The sequence below is a fragment of the Perca fluviatilis genome, chromosome 17, assembly GCF_010015445.1.
Source record: "Perca fluviatilis chromosome 17, GENO_Pfluv_1.0, whole genome shotgun sequence".
Classification (NCBI taxonomy): Eukaryota; Metazoa; Chordata; class Actinopteri; order Perciformes; family Percidae; genus Perca; species Perca fluviatilis.
The window spans coordinates 18,342,679-18,360,759 of record NC_053128.1 but is presented as its reverse complement, the minus strand read 5'-3'; the positions used below and the strand labels follow the sequence as shown (position 1 = coordinate 18,360,759).

Genomic DNA, 18,081 nt, shown 5'->3' with positions numbered 1-18,081 from the left:
TATTAGATTTGTTTCAGCATTTTGAATAAATATAACACGATTATATGTTAATACTGGATTATTGCTGTTATCAGATTTGTATTATTTACAAGTGAAAATGAACTGTATCCCAACCACTAAGTTAGCTGTGAACAAAATCAAGCCCATTACGAAATGAAGAGCAGGGTTTTACTTTCTGGTTTGTAGTACTGCATTTTATTGAATCTAATAAATCATTTTCTCTTGTTTACCAAAATAAAAAGGTTCAACATTCCAATATATAAAGATCCAGGATTATGAGTGCTCATGATAACCTTCTACTCTGATAATACTGTAGCTGCCCATGAATGACATCTTTGAGAAACAGCAGCATCAACAAACAGACTTACAGAGTTACAGTGCATGATGTCAGTGTCGGCATTTGATCTGAATGGGACAACAACAAAAAGTGCTAGAAAGTGAGACCATGACTGACGCAACTTTAATAATGGTGAAAGAGTGACACGATCAGAGGACTGAGGAACTCGTCTGACCAAAACCAGCAGAGATACATTCTGAAAAACGGTAAACGGCTTATCATAATTTTAAATCATGTCGTCTCCCAAGTAAATGAAAAAATATACATATAATGACTTATCAGTAAGCAACAATATAAGCTACTGTATATATATGCGATTCACTTAACAGCAACAATTCAGCTTCTTTTTTTTTTTTTTTTTTTTTAAAACGTACCACAGGCATACTGTACACACAGATATTTTAGTGACATCTGAGTTAACTGGATCTCGTGACAAGAAAACAAAGTTTAATTGCATAACAGGTTAAAGTAAACCAGGCTTCCTCTACCTCTCACTTTGTGATGGATATTTGGAAGGACACCATGACAATATGACAGGTATGCTGATGTTACACTCAGAAAAGAGGAAGTAGCACCTGTCACCTACCTAAGATTCGACACATTAACGGACAACACAATCAAAGCAAAAGACACTTGGTAGACTTGGAAACTAAATGGTATTGCTTGGTGGCAGTTATTTCAAATGAAAGAGGGATGAGTCTTTGATAAAAATAGTACAAAAAAAGCTTCACTTAAGGTCCACTAATTAGCTTTTTCCTATCTCCTTCTCTCTTCCTCAGGAGAAGGATGAGGCCATTCACATGATCTCCCCGTCATATGCGACCACCTTAAGTCACGGAAGCTGACCCATCTCCATGACAACTGAGCAAACTCCTGCTGATGAAGCCGCAAAATTTGAAAGCCCAGGAAAAAGCTAGTAATTTGGCCTTGAGTTTAATTTTCTTTTTGTTGTCAGCTGCTGTTTCAAATGTGACGAATGAACCTTCACGCGCAATAGCAGGAATGTAGTGCAGCACGTGGTGTGATCAAGCAGCAGTTTTCCCTGTTCGTGTCTTCGGCAGAAATCACATCTGTGCACTTAAGTCTAGATGAGGAAACAATCACATCCTTCACACAGCAAGTGTTAAAAATGTTTACTTGTACACACTTTATTTCCTAAAGTTCATTTGAGAAAAAAAAAGAGTAAAATATCACACCAAGCTTGCTGGTTATGAGATGCATATACCGTGAAATCCTAAACAAAAATCGATCAAAAGGCATGGTGTTTGGCACCTTGCACCCTCCTGTGTGTGAGACGAGATGACCCGGTGCATGTGGTGTTCGGATTAACAAATAGACGCTTAATAAAACACATGTAAATCTCTTTTTTTCTGATATTGCACATCCTAAAAGAACACTGAGGGAGATAACACAGCGTCATGTGGCATGACTGTGTAAACCATATTGACTCTAACCCTGCGATCTTATATTTTTCTGCTTCTCTGGACCACACAGAACAACCCGAGCCACTTTAAGTATCCATGGGACCACCTCCCCTCCTCTCCTCTCCTGCGAGTAAAATCTAAATGGAGAATAGAGAGTAGAAAGTGATGGCATGGGTCTCTGCTGTGTGTTTAACTGACTAAACAGACAAAGAGTGAGTGGCCCGGTGCAGCTGATGAGGGTCCACCAGGGAGGAGAAGTGGGACTGGAACATGAGTTAGTAAGGGAGAGGGGACAACAAACGGTGGTAGGCCAGAGGCAACAGTCTGGTTTCAAAGACCGGGAAGTTGCTCGTGCCTGCTGCAGCATTAGGCCCTGCGAGACGTCATGCACAGCAGTTCATCCTCAGTGATAAATTCAGGGCTCGGGCTGCATGCACGCCTGAGGGCCACTCTGACGCACACACACACACACACACACACACATACACACACACACACACACACACACACACACACACACTGAGTTTTAAGACTTGAAGACGTGCACGGCCCGCACTACGTACTGCCTGCAGATGGGGCACTCGCTCATCCTCTTTCCACATTTGGTGCAGGTTACCATGTGACCACATTCCAGCAGCACGCAGTCGATGATGGCATCCATGCATATGCGACACAAGTTGTCATCAGCCGCCAGCTGAGCTTTGACACCATCTGTGGATGGAAAACAAATTATTTTTCGGTTACAATGGTTCATTGCAGGGTTGTTAAACATAAGAAGTTCAGTGATGTAGTACAGATACTGTACAGTCCAGTGGCACCTAACTTAGGCTGCTGTAGTCTGAGAATAAACAACATAACCACATCATTGACCACTGTTTGGTCATTAGCAGTACATCCTCTCTTCTATACAACGTTCCGGTAGGTTTGTAGCTGTTATTTAGTATCACATTCACAAATTCTACACAGGTTTTATGCAAAACTGCTTTTGCTTTGTGCTTGAGGTGTCACTTTGAAATCATGTAAATCTGTAGAGAATTTCAACTGGTGAGCAGTTGGTGGTAACGTAGTAGTTACGTTCTGATCTGATCCCCTCTGACAACTGAAACCAAGCTCAAGCTAATTTCAGTAAGGCCTGTTGTGGAAATGTGGTAGTCTAACAAAAGTAATTCATACTTGAGAATAAAAAAAAAAAAAAATATTTTAAGTTATTGTACAGTGGAAATATTAATTGGACAAACTACTAGATGGGAGAAATTATGTTTGGACAAAGGGTGGTGATAAACATACTTGACTAGTTAGAGGACAAAAAAAGAATTTCTAAAACAAGGTGGATTGGAAATTTGCAACTACAAAAGCAAATGATGGCAATGCACTGGTTTATAGGAGTTAAATGTCTGATTAAATGTCTAAATGTCTTGCTGGCTAATAGCTCACAAGCCTAAATCTGGCTCCTGCTGCTTACATCTTGTGTGACGGGAAAAGGCCAATCGAGCTGCAGCCTGTCTGCTGTCCCTACACGTCTGACTATTGAGTGGGCTAATATGATCCTCAAGCCCTTTATGTCAACAATAGAGCCTCTAGGAAGCTTGACAATGTAATTACACCTGATGGAGACATGCTGCTACTGAAGTAATATGATGGCTCATCAAGAGGTAAAAGCTCTTAGAAAGTGCATTAATGACAGGATGAGAGGCTGTCCTTCAGAATAAAATGAGATGATGCACGCTGGAAAAGAAACAACAGTGACATAATGTGGAGACACTGAATCAGGCAGGAGATAAGGACTCAAGAGACCGTAATGTGATAATATGCAGGATGATATAAAGGATCAAGTGGGTAGAAATGCTGCAGCATGCCTTCACTGTTATCAGAAGATCAGTGTGATGCACAGTATGTGTTCATGGAGGAGATGGAAAAGGTGCTGTGAAGTGGCTTTTTATAAAAACATCTTACCTCCAACTCCACTGTTGCAGAGAGGTGGAGGATATGCAACCACTTTATATGTAAGAATGGGCAGTAATAAAGAAAATATATTAGTTCAAGAAACATTGATTACCCTTTTCTGTAAAACAATGTTGAAGCAATGTCGTTTTTCAACACTGAAATCACATCACAGGAGGGCGCTAATTGAACTTGCATATAGATTTAATATGTTAATCTTAGTGTTCACATTAAATGGCAATGTCATAGTTTAAGCCTGGGAAATATGCTAATCAAACAACAATAATTACCTGCAGTTATGCTCACATTTTCCACTAAAAGAAAAGGAGAAAAAAGGGTATTTTTGTTTTTTTAAATCATACAGAACATTAAAAGGTCAAAATGTGACATTTAGATGCAAAAAATATAGTATAATAGTACAATTCTTACTGGATTTCCTGTTCTGCTCATTTTCTCTGTAGAGTCGATGCACTCGCTCCAGCAGCTCCCACTTCTCACAGCAGCCGTAGTAATTGACAAAGTTCCTGGCGAGAATCTCTTTCAGCTGGCGGACGGAGAGGTTTTCTATCGCCTCTTCATTGTCCAGATCAGACAGCGAGGCTCTGATCCTCCTCTGCGTCGCTGGACTGACCTACAATCAGAGGGTTACACAGAGCTGCAGTCAACAACATGGCCTGCATTCCCTGCCTTGTCAACACTACAATAATCTTTGTTCTTCCACTATTAACACTATTTAGTACTGAAAATGTGCAAAACAAGTGTTGTACCTCCACGAAATGTTCAGTGGGCTCCAGGTTCAAGAGAGAAGCTGTTGGAGTATCCTCCTGCTCCTGTTTGAGTAGAAATCAACACGCTGAAGTTCATTTAAGTTAGTTTAAATTCTGATTACAGCATTAATCTCACTGGTCGGCCTATTAAAACACATTGCTTTTACGGTTTAATCACCAAATATCAAATCAGTCCATTAAAACGTGCTGTTTGAGCAAAATGAATGCAGCACGTGTCAAAGTCGAATGGCATGTAAAAATATTACTTTTTTTGTAGTTTAAAAGAATCTCCTCATTGCAGATTTGAGGCAGCTGAACCGACAAGAAAAATACTAAATTGACCCATATTTGTTTGTCTCATTAAGATGATCACATTACATTGCTCAACACTATCAAAATATATACTGAGCCTGATGACAATTCATAGTTTCTTCTAGCTCCATACTGTATGCCTACCATGATAAAAAAATGACTTCACAGCTCTCTGCAATCCACTTCTTTAAATTGCAACTGTTTCGATATGTAATCAAAGAATAGAGATGTTATAACTCAGCTGCTCCTAACTCAGTGGTTAATTATTCTCTTTGAAGGTGGAGGTCGGGAATTTGCTGGATGAAAGGGGAGTAAATGGAGCTACTGTCTGTACTAGCAGACACTGTTCGGTATGAGTGTATAGCTCCGTATTATCTCAGCCATTTATGTCCATTGAGGAGAGGATATCCTCCTCTTTATTCTGTTATCTGCTTGACAAAAGAGAGCATGTGAAGGGTTGAAATAAGCTGTAACTGTGTGATACTGGAGTGCAGTCGGTTTCTGTACCGTAAAAAATTTAATTCTCTCTCTTTCGGCACATTCCAGCAGACCAATCATCTTCCTCGAATGAAGATGTTTTAATAATGTATCAGTCCGCGTCATGGTGCCAGATGCCTGCCCCTCACCCAGACATCATGCTTTTGCTCAGACTAGACTCCTCAGAGACAAGAGCAGCAGCACCGACACAAGCAAAGTGCCAAACCTCACCGGAGCACAGTTTCTTTGACTTGATGTTAGATCTCATTCGACCATTTCAAACATGTAAAAGTACTAGAAAGCACTCAAAGAGCTCAGAGCCTACTTCTGTCAAGGCTGCACAAACTGCTAAATGTGTTATTTTAGAAATAGTAACTGTTTCATCTGCATCAAAATATACATGGGGATAGACAATCATGGGCGGATTTATTTCCTTTCAAGTTTCCTTTGTTTTCCTTTTCAAGTCAATTCAATAAAGCTATAATATCTTATTTCAGAATTTTGATATTGTATTTTTCCTCATCCAGTAATCTTGTCAAGCACCATTTACATTAGAATATTAAACCTGTTTCAAGGTAACTGATACTAGAAGGAATTGGTTATTTCAATAAACTGTGTTCAACAAAAACAACATTGTATAACTTTGTTTTGTTGTATTGATTCAAAGTAGTCTTCACTGCAGAAACTGTGTATCCAAGTCAGGGAAGTAGGATATAGGATCAGATTTCAGATTTAAAATCTAGTTGGACAAAAGGTTGTCTTGCATAGACAGATAGTATGGTCTGGCTACACTGCTTATCAATTCTGGGATAGGGGAAAAAACACTCTGGCTTGTTTGTATTTGTTTAAAACAATCAAAACTGTCCTGGGTGGCGGAAAGCCCCGGATACAGTGATAGTCCCATTGCTAAATAGATAGTGGTGATAGCTAGACTGGGTAAACCCAGCTCAGGCTGGAAACCTGTACCTGTTTATCTATCCTGCTTGCGTTACAATTTTGCGGGGACCAATCACAAACTGGCTTATCCACCTGGCGCGCTATTGGCAGGTTTAACACGATGACGATAGAGAAGTTACCAAGCAGCTTTTTGTTTACATTCAACAAGCCGGCCACCGAAGCGCAGAAACCCGTTGATGCCGCTGTCGCTGCTACGTCACCCGGGTCGTTGGTCTGATTGGTTGAAGGACTATCCAATTGCGTACAGCGTCATTTGAACTATGCCCGTTGATCACGCCTCTTGTGCAGTAGAAAGTACAGAGCAGACTCCCCAGACTAATGCTCAATCTTAAAAGATTTAGCTTGGTCTGGTGATAGCCAGACTAGGTGATAGCTGCAGGAGAGAGACATCACGCGGCAGATGTAGGGCTTTATCCCAGCACTCTCCATTCGGTGAACCAGACTACACGTAAAGCAGATTGCTGCCCTAATTCTGACTTGTATGTTTCAATAAATACTATTAAGTAGTTTGATACAAATATCTAGCTTGTTAGTGAACTGCCTTTTTTGCAGAGTATACCCACACATTCACCTTTGGTTGTAAAAAACTAAATAACCCATAAGAATCTGAAAGCCTATACAGTATGTGCCACAAACTAAGAGAAGGAAGCAAATATGATCTATGGGGGGATGAGAGGAGGGATGTACTGTAGTGTTTCTGTTGTTTGGTTGCAGCTGTGACGCTGTGGGGAGTTCTCAACCTGTGTGCCTGTTACATAACAGACTCAGCCTATGTAACAGACCTAAAAAAGGCAAAGGGCTTAAGCTGCATCGCTGGCTGGTCTGAGGGCTCTGCACACATGCACACATCCACATGCACAAGCTGTTTCCAGCAGTCATGTGCACATTCTGCTGAACACTGGACCAGTGCTGCAAATCTGAGCTTTCATAATATCAATGGAGGGGGAATAAATCCACTGAAATGTAGCCTAGTAGATTTTAAGGGAGAAACACTTCATTCAGAGCAAAGCACCACCGGTCTTTAAAACGCAGAAACGGCACAAAGGCAAGAATACAATGAATGAAATAACATCTAAAGAAATACACAAGAGGGCATTATTTTGTTTGTCAGGGAGTTGAAAGGAAGAAGTCTTCTCTTGACTGAAAAAAGTCACACTGACACTTGTAAATAAGCTGATTTCACCTTAGAAATGAATGATCTTGGACAGAATGAGGACAGATGTGAAAGAAATATGGCATATGTACTGTAAATTAGAGAATGATTGAGCGGATGTTTGTGTGTGGCTGCACAGTACGCAGTGTTAGCTCTGCAGGCAGACACACACTGAACAGCAGCGTGTGTGTCTTACCTGGCTGGTGGTCCCTGAGCTGTCACTTGGGCTGAGCACGTCTCCCTGAGAGGCGGAGAGGACCGACTGTTCGGAGGCAGAGCGCGTGGCAGGGGGGGGCGAGGCGGCAAGCGAGTGGGGGAGGGAGTGCAGACTGTCTGTGTCATCTCCCCCTTCATCTTCCTCCTCATCCTCTTCCTCCTCATGTGTGTCCTCTCCATCTTCCTCCACCTCCTCCTCTTCTTCTTCTTCTTCTTCTTCCTCCTCGTCCCCTTCCTCCTCGTCCTCTTCCGCCACTGGTCTCGGGGTTTCCCTCGTCCCCTGATGACAGAGCACCAAGTCAACCAGGTCCTCTTTCTCCCTGCATGTGTCGGTGGGGATGTTGCGCAGCAGCAGGTACTGCCGCAGGTCTTTCACTCGGAGCTGCATGAGCCGGGGCCTCTGGAAGGCCGTGCCACGCAGCAGGTGGCAGGTCGTGCAGCAGCGCAGGTCCTCCTGCAGCACCGAGCACAGGGCGCAGAAACTCTTCTTACAATCACAGCAGATGTGCTGTTGGAGGGAAAAGAGAGTCAAAGACAGACATGATGTGATGAGCTATACTTTTATTTTAAGAAACTCTATTTTCCATCATTTCTAAATAGGCCCTGATGTCTGACTTCTGTTAGCATATTAAACTATTTATCCACACATTACCCATTTACTGACAATTATCCGATTTGAGCTCTGAAAAATGGGTTTGTACTAATGATTAACATTGTCTTCATTTGCACCAGAATAATCCATCAGCACATGGTTTTACTACATGATCTTATTTTTTTATAATTTCACAATATATTTTTGTTCAGAATAATTAATCTAATGTAATAAAAAACTAACTGTATGAATTACTGAGATTTTTATTTTACATGTGTGACGAATTATGTCGGTGGACAAAGATTGGATTTATCAGTTTGATTAGTTTACATGTAACTGTGCTTTTTTTTTTGCCATATAGTGAATATATGTTGAGTTGAGTCAATCAATTAGCACAGTCGATCAGCAGAATTTTTAAGTAGTAATTTAGGATGCAAAAATGCCAAACATTTGCATGCTACTGCTTTTTGCTATTTTCATAAAACAAGTAATGTTACTTTGGGAAATGATGATGGCGATTTTTTATTATTTCCCAAACTTGTATGTAGATAGACAGATTGATTGTGAAAATAATAATCAGCTATCATATCAATAAATATAAAAAAAATAATCAGATTCATATATATAATTTTAACCATATCCCCATATCATTTTTGTATTTCTTACAGTTAGCTGTCTTTGAGTGTGTTCCCTTGAAAACCTTACAAACCAGCAACATCTGAAACCGTGGCTCGTATTCCTGTGAGTTATTTTCTAGAAAAAGAGTAAAGAAAAGAGAAATAATCTGTAGCTGGTGATGTTTGACATTTTACTGTCTACTGATACACAGCAGCGGAGTAGATTGACACTTCAAATGGGCAGGAAAGCAGGTCAGCCATGGCTGTAAACATTTTCTTATCACTTGTGCACAAATGTGCTCTGCTCCACCAGAAGCACATTTGCACTACAACAGATATTTTTCTTCAATCATGTGTTGTTAGCCCCCGGCGTGTCATTTTCATACTATGAAAACATCACGTTGACACATAACTGTGTGTGTTTCCAGTGAGCTGACCTGCCGTCAGAAAGGCAACTGGTGTGTGGATGACGATAGAGATATCTGAAGCAGCGAGCAGAGAGGAAGCTGGGCAATGCAGCGGTTTCATCAGTGTCTCTGTGCGTCTGAATGCCAGACAGACACTCTGCCATTAAACTCTGACATGTTCAGCAGTGCAGAGACCCTGCAAATGCCAAAATGAATATGAATGGTGCTCATGTTCTTAAAGGAACATGCCAGTGATTTTGCATTTTTGTTGCCCCTGTTTGCAGTGAGACAGTCAGGACGGACTTGTAAAGGTTAAATATCATTAAACTGGACATAAGAATGGTTTGTTGGATTGATCATCGCCATTACCCACAGCCCAAGGGGACATCTTTAAATAGCTTGGTTTGTCTGACTAACAGTCCAAAACCTAAAAAAATATTTAATTTTTGAGTAAAGTTTGGTGTTTTAAAGGATTTGGTTGGATTCACCAAAGTCACACAAGAACACAAACTAACAGATCGAGGCAGTGGTATACCGGAAACTCCTGCATTCTGAGAGGTAAAGATGCAGTTTTTCTAAAAGGACTCTGGTGGCTTTGAAAAAAGAATAGATAACTGTCTGACAGAAAGGTAAAGTGGTATATAGCATACACACATATTGCTTTTTTAGGTGTCTAAAATCCTTTTAGCTGGCGCCCCCATCCACAGCAGTACATTGCTTAGCTACCATGTCAGTACACAGTGCCTGCTTCTCCAAATTGGGGGCCTGCTGACTGCCATTTACTGTAGGTAATACACTGACTATGGATAAGTACCTCATATAACCCCACTTCAAAAAATCCAAACTATCCCTTTAATCTGAAAGGTAGTGACTATAGTTGACAAATAAATGTATTGGAGTGGACGTTTAAAGTGGCTATTTGTGACTTTCAGTTTGTGTTGATTCTAGCGGCCCCTTTAGACAGGTGTGGTAGTCGTCCTGCTGCCGTAAAGGTTTTTTCTTTACGGTGCTGTACTGCCCACTGTATTACCGAGTTAGCGCTACAGGGAGGTCATATATTTGCGATAAATGTTTTGCTCAGACAGAAAATCATTAATTTAGGCTACAATAAGAGAATAAGTTACAGATGCATTGTTGTATTTCAAGTGCTGCATACGGTAACTTAGCCTACTTTGGATGTATCGTCAGATAAACCGGGTATCACTGTGTCACGAACCCAGCATTAAGAGTTTGTTGTAGCAACCAACGTAATAATAACTTAGATAACTTAGACAGGGGGACAAGGGAAAAGATAAATAGTATGCCAACACAAACACGGACTGAAAATAAATAAAAAACAGGCGCTAAAGGGAAGGGGGACGTCATTTAATATAGGCTACTAACGTACAACCACATTGCACATTGTAAAGTTATTTTAGGAATGAAATAGACATATTACATACCTGAGGGCCAATTTGGGGTCGGTTTTGAATCATTTACAATCCCGTAATTGTTTCCATCGGTTGAAAGCCTGACTGAAGTTGACTCGCCCGTCGTCTGTCACTCTCCCTTTTAGCTTTTAGTTGTTCTTCATTTAATTTTTTTCTCTGATGGCCCTGCCCCAGTATCAGCCATAACTACAACAGATAACTTCTAAAATAAAATAAAAATACAATTAGGCCTATATAAAGAACTCTCCTGCTACCTTTTACCTGGCTGCATAGGCTTTTCCGGTGTTACGCCGAAATCTGTGACCCGAGAGAATGTGTGACTAGCATCGTCTACCTGCCGTAAATCATTTTGTGACTTTGCAGGAAAAATCGGACCCGGGCAAAGGCATTAATAAAAACTATAAAAAAATAGTATTCTTTTCACTGTTGGTCTCGTTTGCTGTTACAGGTCATTTATGATCATTAGATGAACAATTACACAGTTTCGGAGTAACTTTAAAGTAGCATCAACTAAAGTAAAAATTGTACATACAGTAAGTAGAACAATACTTATGTAAATGTATTTGCTACTTTCCACCACTGCCTTTAATACAGATGTTAGTTTCCATTCATTTCACCACAGCAAAAATGAAAATCAGCTTGCAGAGTCTTTAAACCTCCTAAAATAAGTTTTTCATCACAGTGAACAACCTGTTGTCTTTTCACATTATACAAACATAATCATCCTCTACCTGCCTGTCATGGTCATAATTGAACCTGCGTCTTGTTTACTGGCTGTTATTCTGCTAGGTCTGTTCCTGTTATTTCGTTTCTGTTAACAGGGCGTTGCTGTAAAATAGCATGTATGTTTAGCCAACCTACCCTGTATGAATATTTTGTCAGTGATTTAATCCTGAAAGAGAAACAAAATGATGTAAATGATGATTGAAAGGATACTTTTAGTGTGAACCACATTAATGTTATTTCTAAAGTTTTTTTACATTAAAAAGATCTCTGTTCAGCAAGTGACTCAGTAATTATGAAATTCAGTGTTTCCTTGAACGCACCATGAGGAACAGTCCCTGGTCACAACTGCACGCAATGATTACATAATTCTGAGAAGAAAAAAAAAAAAGCTGACTAAACGTTGACTGTGAAGGATTACTCAAGCAGGTTTCCAGTATGCAAGTTGATTTTTATACAGCGCTGACGTGAAGTGAAACCAAGCAGTCAAAAGATATAGTTTTCTTTGGAAAATGTACAGTACATCTACTACCAAACTCATCAAAACCACTACTGGCATCTCTTCACTTTCACTCCCACAGCTCTTGCTTACCTTGCGTCTGAAGACAGAGAAGGCCAGTCCGCAGGCCTTGCACAGCTGTCCGGCGCTCCCTGAGCTGGTGGGCGGGTAGGTGGAGTACCCAGCGCTGGGGGCGAAGCGGAAGGGCCCCGCCCCTGCTCCAAACCCCGGCTGCTGCGCCCGCACCGTGCCCGTGCCCATCACCTCGTTTAGCAGCCCACAGCATGACGCCCACATGGACGATGCTCCTGCCTTCAGAGTACACACACAGAAACACACATAAGTACACACATTTAAAACTTTCAGAGACATCTAACACAGACGTTTAGTCTCTCTGTGTCATCATCATCATCATCATCATCATCATCATCATCATCATCATCAGGGACATACATGTGAATATCTTCTTTATGAATAATTTTGTCTTGTGCATCATTTTCTATACATTTCCCCAAAGTTCAGTCTGCCATATTGGGAAACTTTGGAGGGATAAACATCAGTCTTCCAAAAGAAAATCCCTCATTTGATATTTTGATGATGGAGTGATGGAGGGTCTAACACGCTGGTCCAAAATCTCCTAGAGGTGTTCGATTCCTTTGAGGTTCGGTGACTATAAAGGCCACAGCATCACATCTCTGATCAAACCATTCGGTGAGGCCTTGCAAGCATTTTATTCCAAGTATTTCCTACAATTGGTTACTCGTCTGTACACGAACAATGTGCCTGGGTTTCCTCCAGGTACTCCGGTTTCTTCCCAATGTAAAGACATGCGTGCTAGGTAACTAGGACTACAGTTGAAAATTAGCTGACTGGCTAACACTGGCGCATTTACAGAAATGTTGATTAATGTGCATTTTCCTAATCAAATAAAAATAAATCTTGTAAAAATATTCTTATCATGATACTGATTTGAAGCATATATACGTACAGTCCTTTGCTCAATACCAAAAACAGCTTAAGGAGAGAGCCTCCCTTGGTATGGGTTAAGAGAGAAAATGAATGAGAAAGAGAGAGAGGAGGGGCAAAGTACTGGGCAGCACATTATTGAGAGTGCTCTGTGAGAGTATTTGAGGTTAGAGATAATTAGACAGAAGTAGACTCTAAAAGCTCCTATTAATGACAATCTCCAAAGAGAGCTGCGAGTTAAATTTCTCAGTCACTGCGTCATTTTATACAATTTTATAAACAAATAGTCCAATAGTCTAAGCCACACAACAAATATCTTGTGAGGGTCAAATGGGAAGAGGTGGATGTTATGTCTCCTCTGCGTAGCCTGAGGAAACGTGCAAACTAGCTTTAAGTTAGTGTACTCAGCCTGCAAAGTTAAAGTGTGTCGGGTGTGTTAGCTGACCACAAGACAGGCCAGGCACAGGGAGCAAAGATGGCGTGATGGGAGCCACGGCTCCTTGGAGCATACTGATGAGAGGAGGAGGGAGGGGAGGACAGCGAGGAGAGAATATGTCTTCTGTTGTTCCCCAGCCAGCAGAATCAATAGCTGACATGAGCATAATGTAAGCTCTCTGTGGTTCCCGGCTGTATGCGGAAAACAATGGAATTCACAGGGTCCTGCCACATCTCTTCTTAAAGTAGCACTCTGCTCGGACTTGTCACAAACACCCTGTGATCTGACCTCACCCATCTGCTTAGGGATTCGTTATGCAATCTTAGGAACGAGGCACTATATGTGGAGTCAGGGTAAGAAGAAGGAAGCCCCTGCTGCAGTGGGACAGTCAGGATGGACATGTAAAGGTTAAATATATCATTAAACTGGACATTTAGAATGATTTGTTGGATTGTTCATCACCATTACCCACAGCCCAAGGTGACATCTTTAAATAGCTTGTTTTGTCTGACCAACAGTCCAAAACCTGAAAAAAATATTTCATTTAAAGTGATATAATAACAGAAGATCATGAAATCCACAGAAGCAGGAAGTAGTGAATACTTGGAATGATTGCTTTAAATATGACTTAAAGGGGTTTAATCAAATACTAAAACCATTGCCAATTCTTTTCCTGTAAATTTTCAGCACTTTTGTACATTTTGTAAATGTTATTATGCATCAGTTCAATTTAACACAGGCAGCTCACTTCATCATGATACAGTATACTCTTCCAGCTTTATGTGCTCAATAAAACCATGATGCAGAACAACTTGGAATTATTTGCCTGTGGCGTAAACTTGACCTAATACAGATACAGATACAGCCTCCCCTCATACGGGAGTGAAGCCAATAAAAGGAATGTTTACGGCATTCTCCAGGATGAGGAGCCGCTGCAGTCTGGCCACAAAATCAGTCCTATTTGGCTTTGAGCCAGCAGCACGAGTTCCCTCTGTCACTTCAATTAGCACACTGTAAGCTCTGCAGGCAGGGAGTCCCGAACAAACAAGTGACAAGAGCAAACATCACGTGTGGTACATTGTTTTGTTTTTACTTGTATCATTTAGATTTTCTCTGCAGCTCAATCACGTAGGATATACCTCTGGGAACACTTTTTATATTTTTGTTGTTCCAATCACCTTCGGACACTTTTGAGTGTCACGTCTGGACCAACTAATTGAGATATTTCTTACACTGCTGCTGGATCCTCAACATCAAATAGGGTCAGCAAATAATCCAGCCCAGCACATAAACAAACATAAAGACTGAGAGGGGAAAACAGCAAAAAAGTAACAGAGGCACATATTTAAATAGAAAAAACAAGGGAGCCTGTACACAGCCTGTAAAAACTGTTTTGTGTGGCTCTGGAGGAGATTATTAAAGTCTATCAAAAAAAACTCTGATGATGTCATTGGGGTCATTTTGGCTGATGATGTCATTTCAGCTTGGCCTTGAGACTTAACATTTTTAACAGAAAGCCTGCAATATAAACTGGAGGTGTGGGGTTTGATAGACGATAGGCATTTAGGAGGCAGAGGGGTTCTAATGAAAATGCTATTTAGTTGCATTGTGGGAAATATAGGATCCAGCGTTTCCTCATAATAGGGACAAAAGTCAGGATATCTCTTCCTCTGCTGTTTTGGTTAAATCTGTCTCTCTCTTGTCCCTCAGCTTAATGAAAGTTCAGCACTCCTCCATTAACCATAAGTCTAACCAACGGGTGGGTGATAGGGACACAATCTCAATCAGGGAGTATATGTCAAGCTCATGATAGCGATACACAATATATCGTGATACAATTTTCCAGAAATTAAATTGAGACACAATGTTTGTTGGTTAATACAACAAATGTAACACCTAAAAAACTCAAAAACACACACACATATACATATACACACATACATATACACACATACATATATATATATACACATATATATATATATATACACACACACATACATACATACATATCAGATGGTTTTCAGTGTAAACCATCACTGTCTGTCTCTCGCATTTCATTTCCTCTATCTCTCTGCTGAACCCCCCCACCACCACCAACGCACACCTTCTTTTTCCTCTGGCATCAACTGGAATGTCACTCTTTTACTGTTTAAAAGTGAATTCAGCTCCCTCACTGTTGAGACTGGAGAGTAAGGTTGCCACTGAACTACTACAACTAAATCTAAAATTCCAATTTTTAAAAATGATGAGAATAAATATGATATTTTATCTAAACAAGGCATTACTCAAATATATGTTCAGTGATGTCTGCCGGAATCTGTTGAAACTCAAATTTGGATTTGTGTCTGAAAAATAACAGTCTCATTTGGAATAAGCATGATCCACTATGCTACATCAGTGTTACATCTTATAATTTCATCCTAGATTTTTGAGTAATTGCATCCACACTGGATTGAAAATTAAACTGTAAGAGCATTTTCAATATAAAGTATATTTCATAGACCAAGTCATAGGACTATCCCTGATTAAAATGGCATTGAAACACATATTGTACAGCAGTCTTTCCAGTTTTGAGATGTTTGCTGACACAATTTAGCTAACATCGTCCGTTCCACAGGTGCAGAAAAGCTACTTTTCAATTTAAACCAGATTAGTCAATAAAACATCACGTCCATTTTGTTTTCCTGGGGACACAAAGAGTGATGCCACACTGTTTACCAGGAGTAAAGCACCTCTATACTTTTGTCTTCCACAATAATGTGACAAACAGTATTGAAGTGCTTGACCTACTGCATAAAAAAATTGTAAGTATTGAGGTATTTGCAGAACATCTTCTTCAGTTTTCAAAAGTGAATAATTCACTAAGAAGAATGTGTTAAATGTTACATTGTTGCATTGCGTGTTACATTGTTGCATTGCGTGTGATCAAAGCTACTTTTTGTTGTTTGAGCTGCAGAAAATCTTGTCCCATGTCAGTGCGGCCTAAACCTACAAAACACTGTAACCATTACAAAGGCTTCATATACCGCTGGCATGTTTATTCTCTTCACTGCATCATATTTTATGAGCTCCCTGTAGGTTTTATATGTAAAACCATATTATTTAAAGGTAACTGCAGCTAAAGAAATATTTAAATGTGTATGCAGTGTTGTGGAGGGAGTTCCGCAAATGTTTTTGATTAGCCATCCAGATTAGATTTTTTTCTATTAATTTGTGATATGCGAACCTTTAATGTGTTTATGAAAGCCAAATTACTAAATAATGGATTTTTTCCACCCTGAAATTTCCAATGCTGAATTAAAACCAACATGGAGGAGTAGCATTACACATATGGTGTATTTGAAAAGATGATTTGGTGGAAGTAACTTATCTGGACAAAATAAAAGACCAATATCACTTTCACAGGCCTGCATTTAAACTTTGTCCTCCTTTAAGTCCAGAAATGTTGGGACATTTATATAAATACAATACCTGATCAAGCAGAGCTCAGTAGCTGGCTATTTAGCTTGCAGCAGCTGCTTGGGGAAGCCCTCTGACCTGGCACACAAATCACTAAACCAAATTTCACTATGAAATGTAGCAGAGTGATATGTCTCACAGTATAAATACTATGTGCACTTCAAAACAGTGTGGAAGTAAATGTAGGCTACTTAGTTACTTTGCAACTCTATCAATAACAGAGATTTTTCTCTGCAAAATGGTGTCATCCACCTCACTAATGCATGCAGTCATCTTTAAATAAGTAGCATCCGAACAGCAGTGTAAATGCAAAAAATCTATCAGTCCTGCCTCAACCTCACCTCTCACCGTGACTGTCACCACAAACCTGCCGCCACCAGAGCACCAATGACATCATCGCCATCATCTTCTTCATGATTATCCGTCCTGAGCTCGAGCTGCCAGGCAGCATCATCACCTTTCCTACCCTGTGCTGCAGCCTGTCTCTGCTACAGTACACACACACACACACACACACACACACACACACACACACACACACACACACACACACACACACACACACACACACACACACACACACACACACACACACACACACACACACACACACACACACGCGGAGAGGAAGGAGACTCCTGACACAGCTGAGAGGTAAATCTCTCTTTCTGCACACACCGAGACGTCTCCCGTACATCCCCGCACTCACTCACTCACTCACTCACTCTCGCTGACCGCAGTCTCTATCTCATTAGACCGGATTAAAAGCCTGGCGATGAATGGACGTCGCTCCAGCGGCTTTGGTCACTGAACTATCACACTGGGGTCAAAGTAGGCTCATCAAGGCCATAGACTGTACCTATAGCCTACTGTTTATCAGGACGACTGGAGAGGCAGGAAAAGCATTTCCAGGCTTGCAAGCTCGCCGGGAAAATAAAAATCAGACTGACAGACCTGGAAGGGCAAGCGGCGAGAAGATATCAGGGTGTCAAGTTCAAATCGAACCGTGAATGCTGCATTTTAACACGAGCCTGTTGATGTAATTATGTTTAAATGCACGCAAACACATCTACTTGACATTTGGATGGAGGTATTCCCTGCCTCTCGGTGCAGCATCGTGCGTAAATCACAAGGCATATACAGCATAATGGAATCCGGATCGCAGACGAACTACAGATGGATCACGTACCTTCATTGCACCTTCCGTTTGAGGAATTTGCCGAGTAATGTCAGAACGACGACCATTGCAAATGCACAGGGAATCAAACCATTACGTCTTCCCTCTCTCCAGCTGCCTGTGTGTGTGGAGTAAGCATAACGTAATGGCCAAGAGAGCCGCAGCCAATCACAGAGCGCACACAGGCG

At 40.8% G+C, this 18,081-nt stretch overlaps 1 protein-coding gene across 3 annotated transcripts; it reads right to left on the bottom strand.

The window, feature by feature from the left end:
* Positions 1 to 172: 172 nt before the first annotated feature.
* On the bottom strand, positions 173 to 18,041 carry rnf34b (ring finger protein 34b). Of its 3 annotated transcripts, none has more exons than XM_039779741.1 (8): positions 17,906 to 18,041; positions 11,946 to 12,164; positions 7,565 to 8,092; positions 4,470 to 4,532; positions 4,132 to 4,333; positions 3,993 to 4,016; positions 3,715 to 3,756; positions 173 to 2,472 (listed from the first exon to the last, which is right to left on the bottom strand). In XM_039779741.1, the coding sequence occupies exons 1-8, from the start codon at positions 17,909 to 17,911 to the stop codon at positions 2,288 to 2,290; spliced, it is 1,269 nt and encodes a 422-aa protein (XP_039635675.1). In that variant the 5' UTR covers positions 17,912 to 18,041; the 3' UTR covers positions 173 to 2,287. The 3 variants fall into 3 exon arrangements, with proteins under 3 accessions (XP_039635675.1, XP_039635676.1, XP_039635677.1); XM_039779742.1 differs by lacking the exon at positions 17,906 to 18,041 and adding an exon at positions 17,058 to 17,218; XM_039779743.1 differs by lacking the exon at positions 3,715 to 3,756.
* Between the last annotated feature and the right edge of the window lie 40 nt (positions 18,042 to 18,081).

Bases quoted from the DNA above. Each gene is read 5' to 3' on its own strand.
- rnf34b (XM_039779741.1), bottom strand. The intron at 4,533-7,564 runs GTAAGACACACA...CTACTCAAACAG, and splicing joins GCTCAGGGACCACCAGCCAG to GAGCAGGAGGATACTCCAAC. The intron at 4,017-4,131 runs GTAAGAATTGTA...CTTTTCTTTTAG, and splicing joins TGAGCAGAACAGGAAATCCA to TGGAAAATGTGAGCATAACT.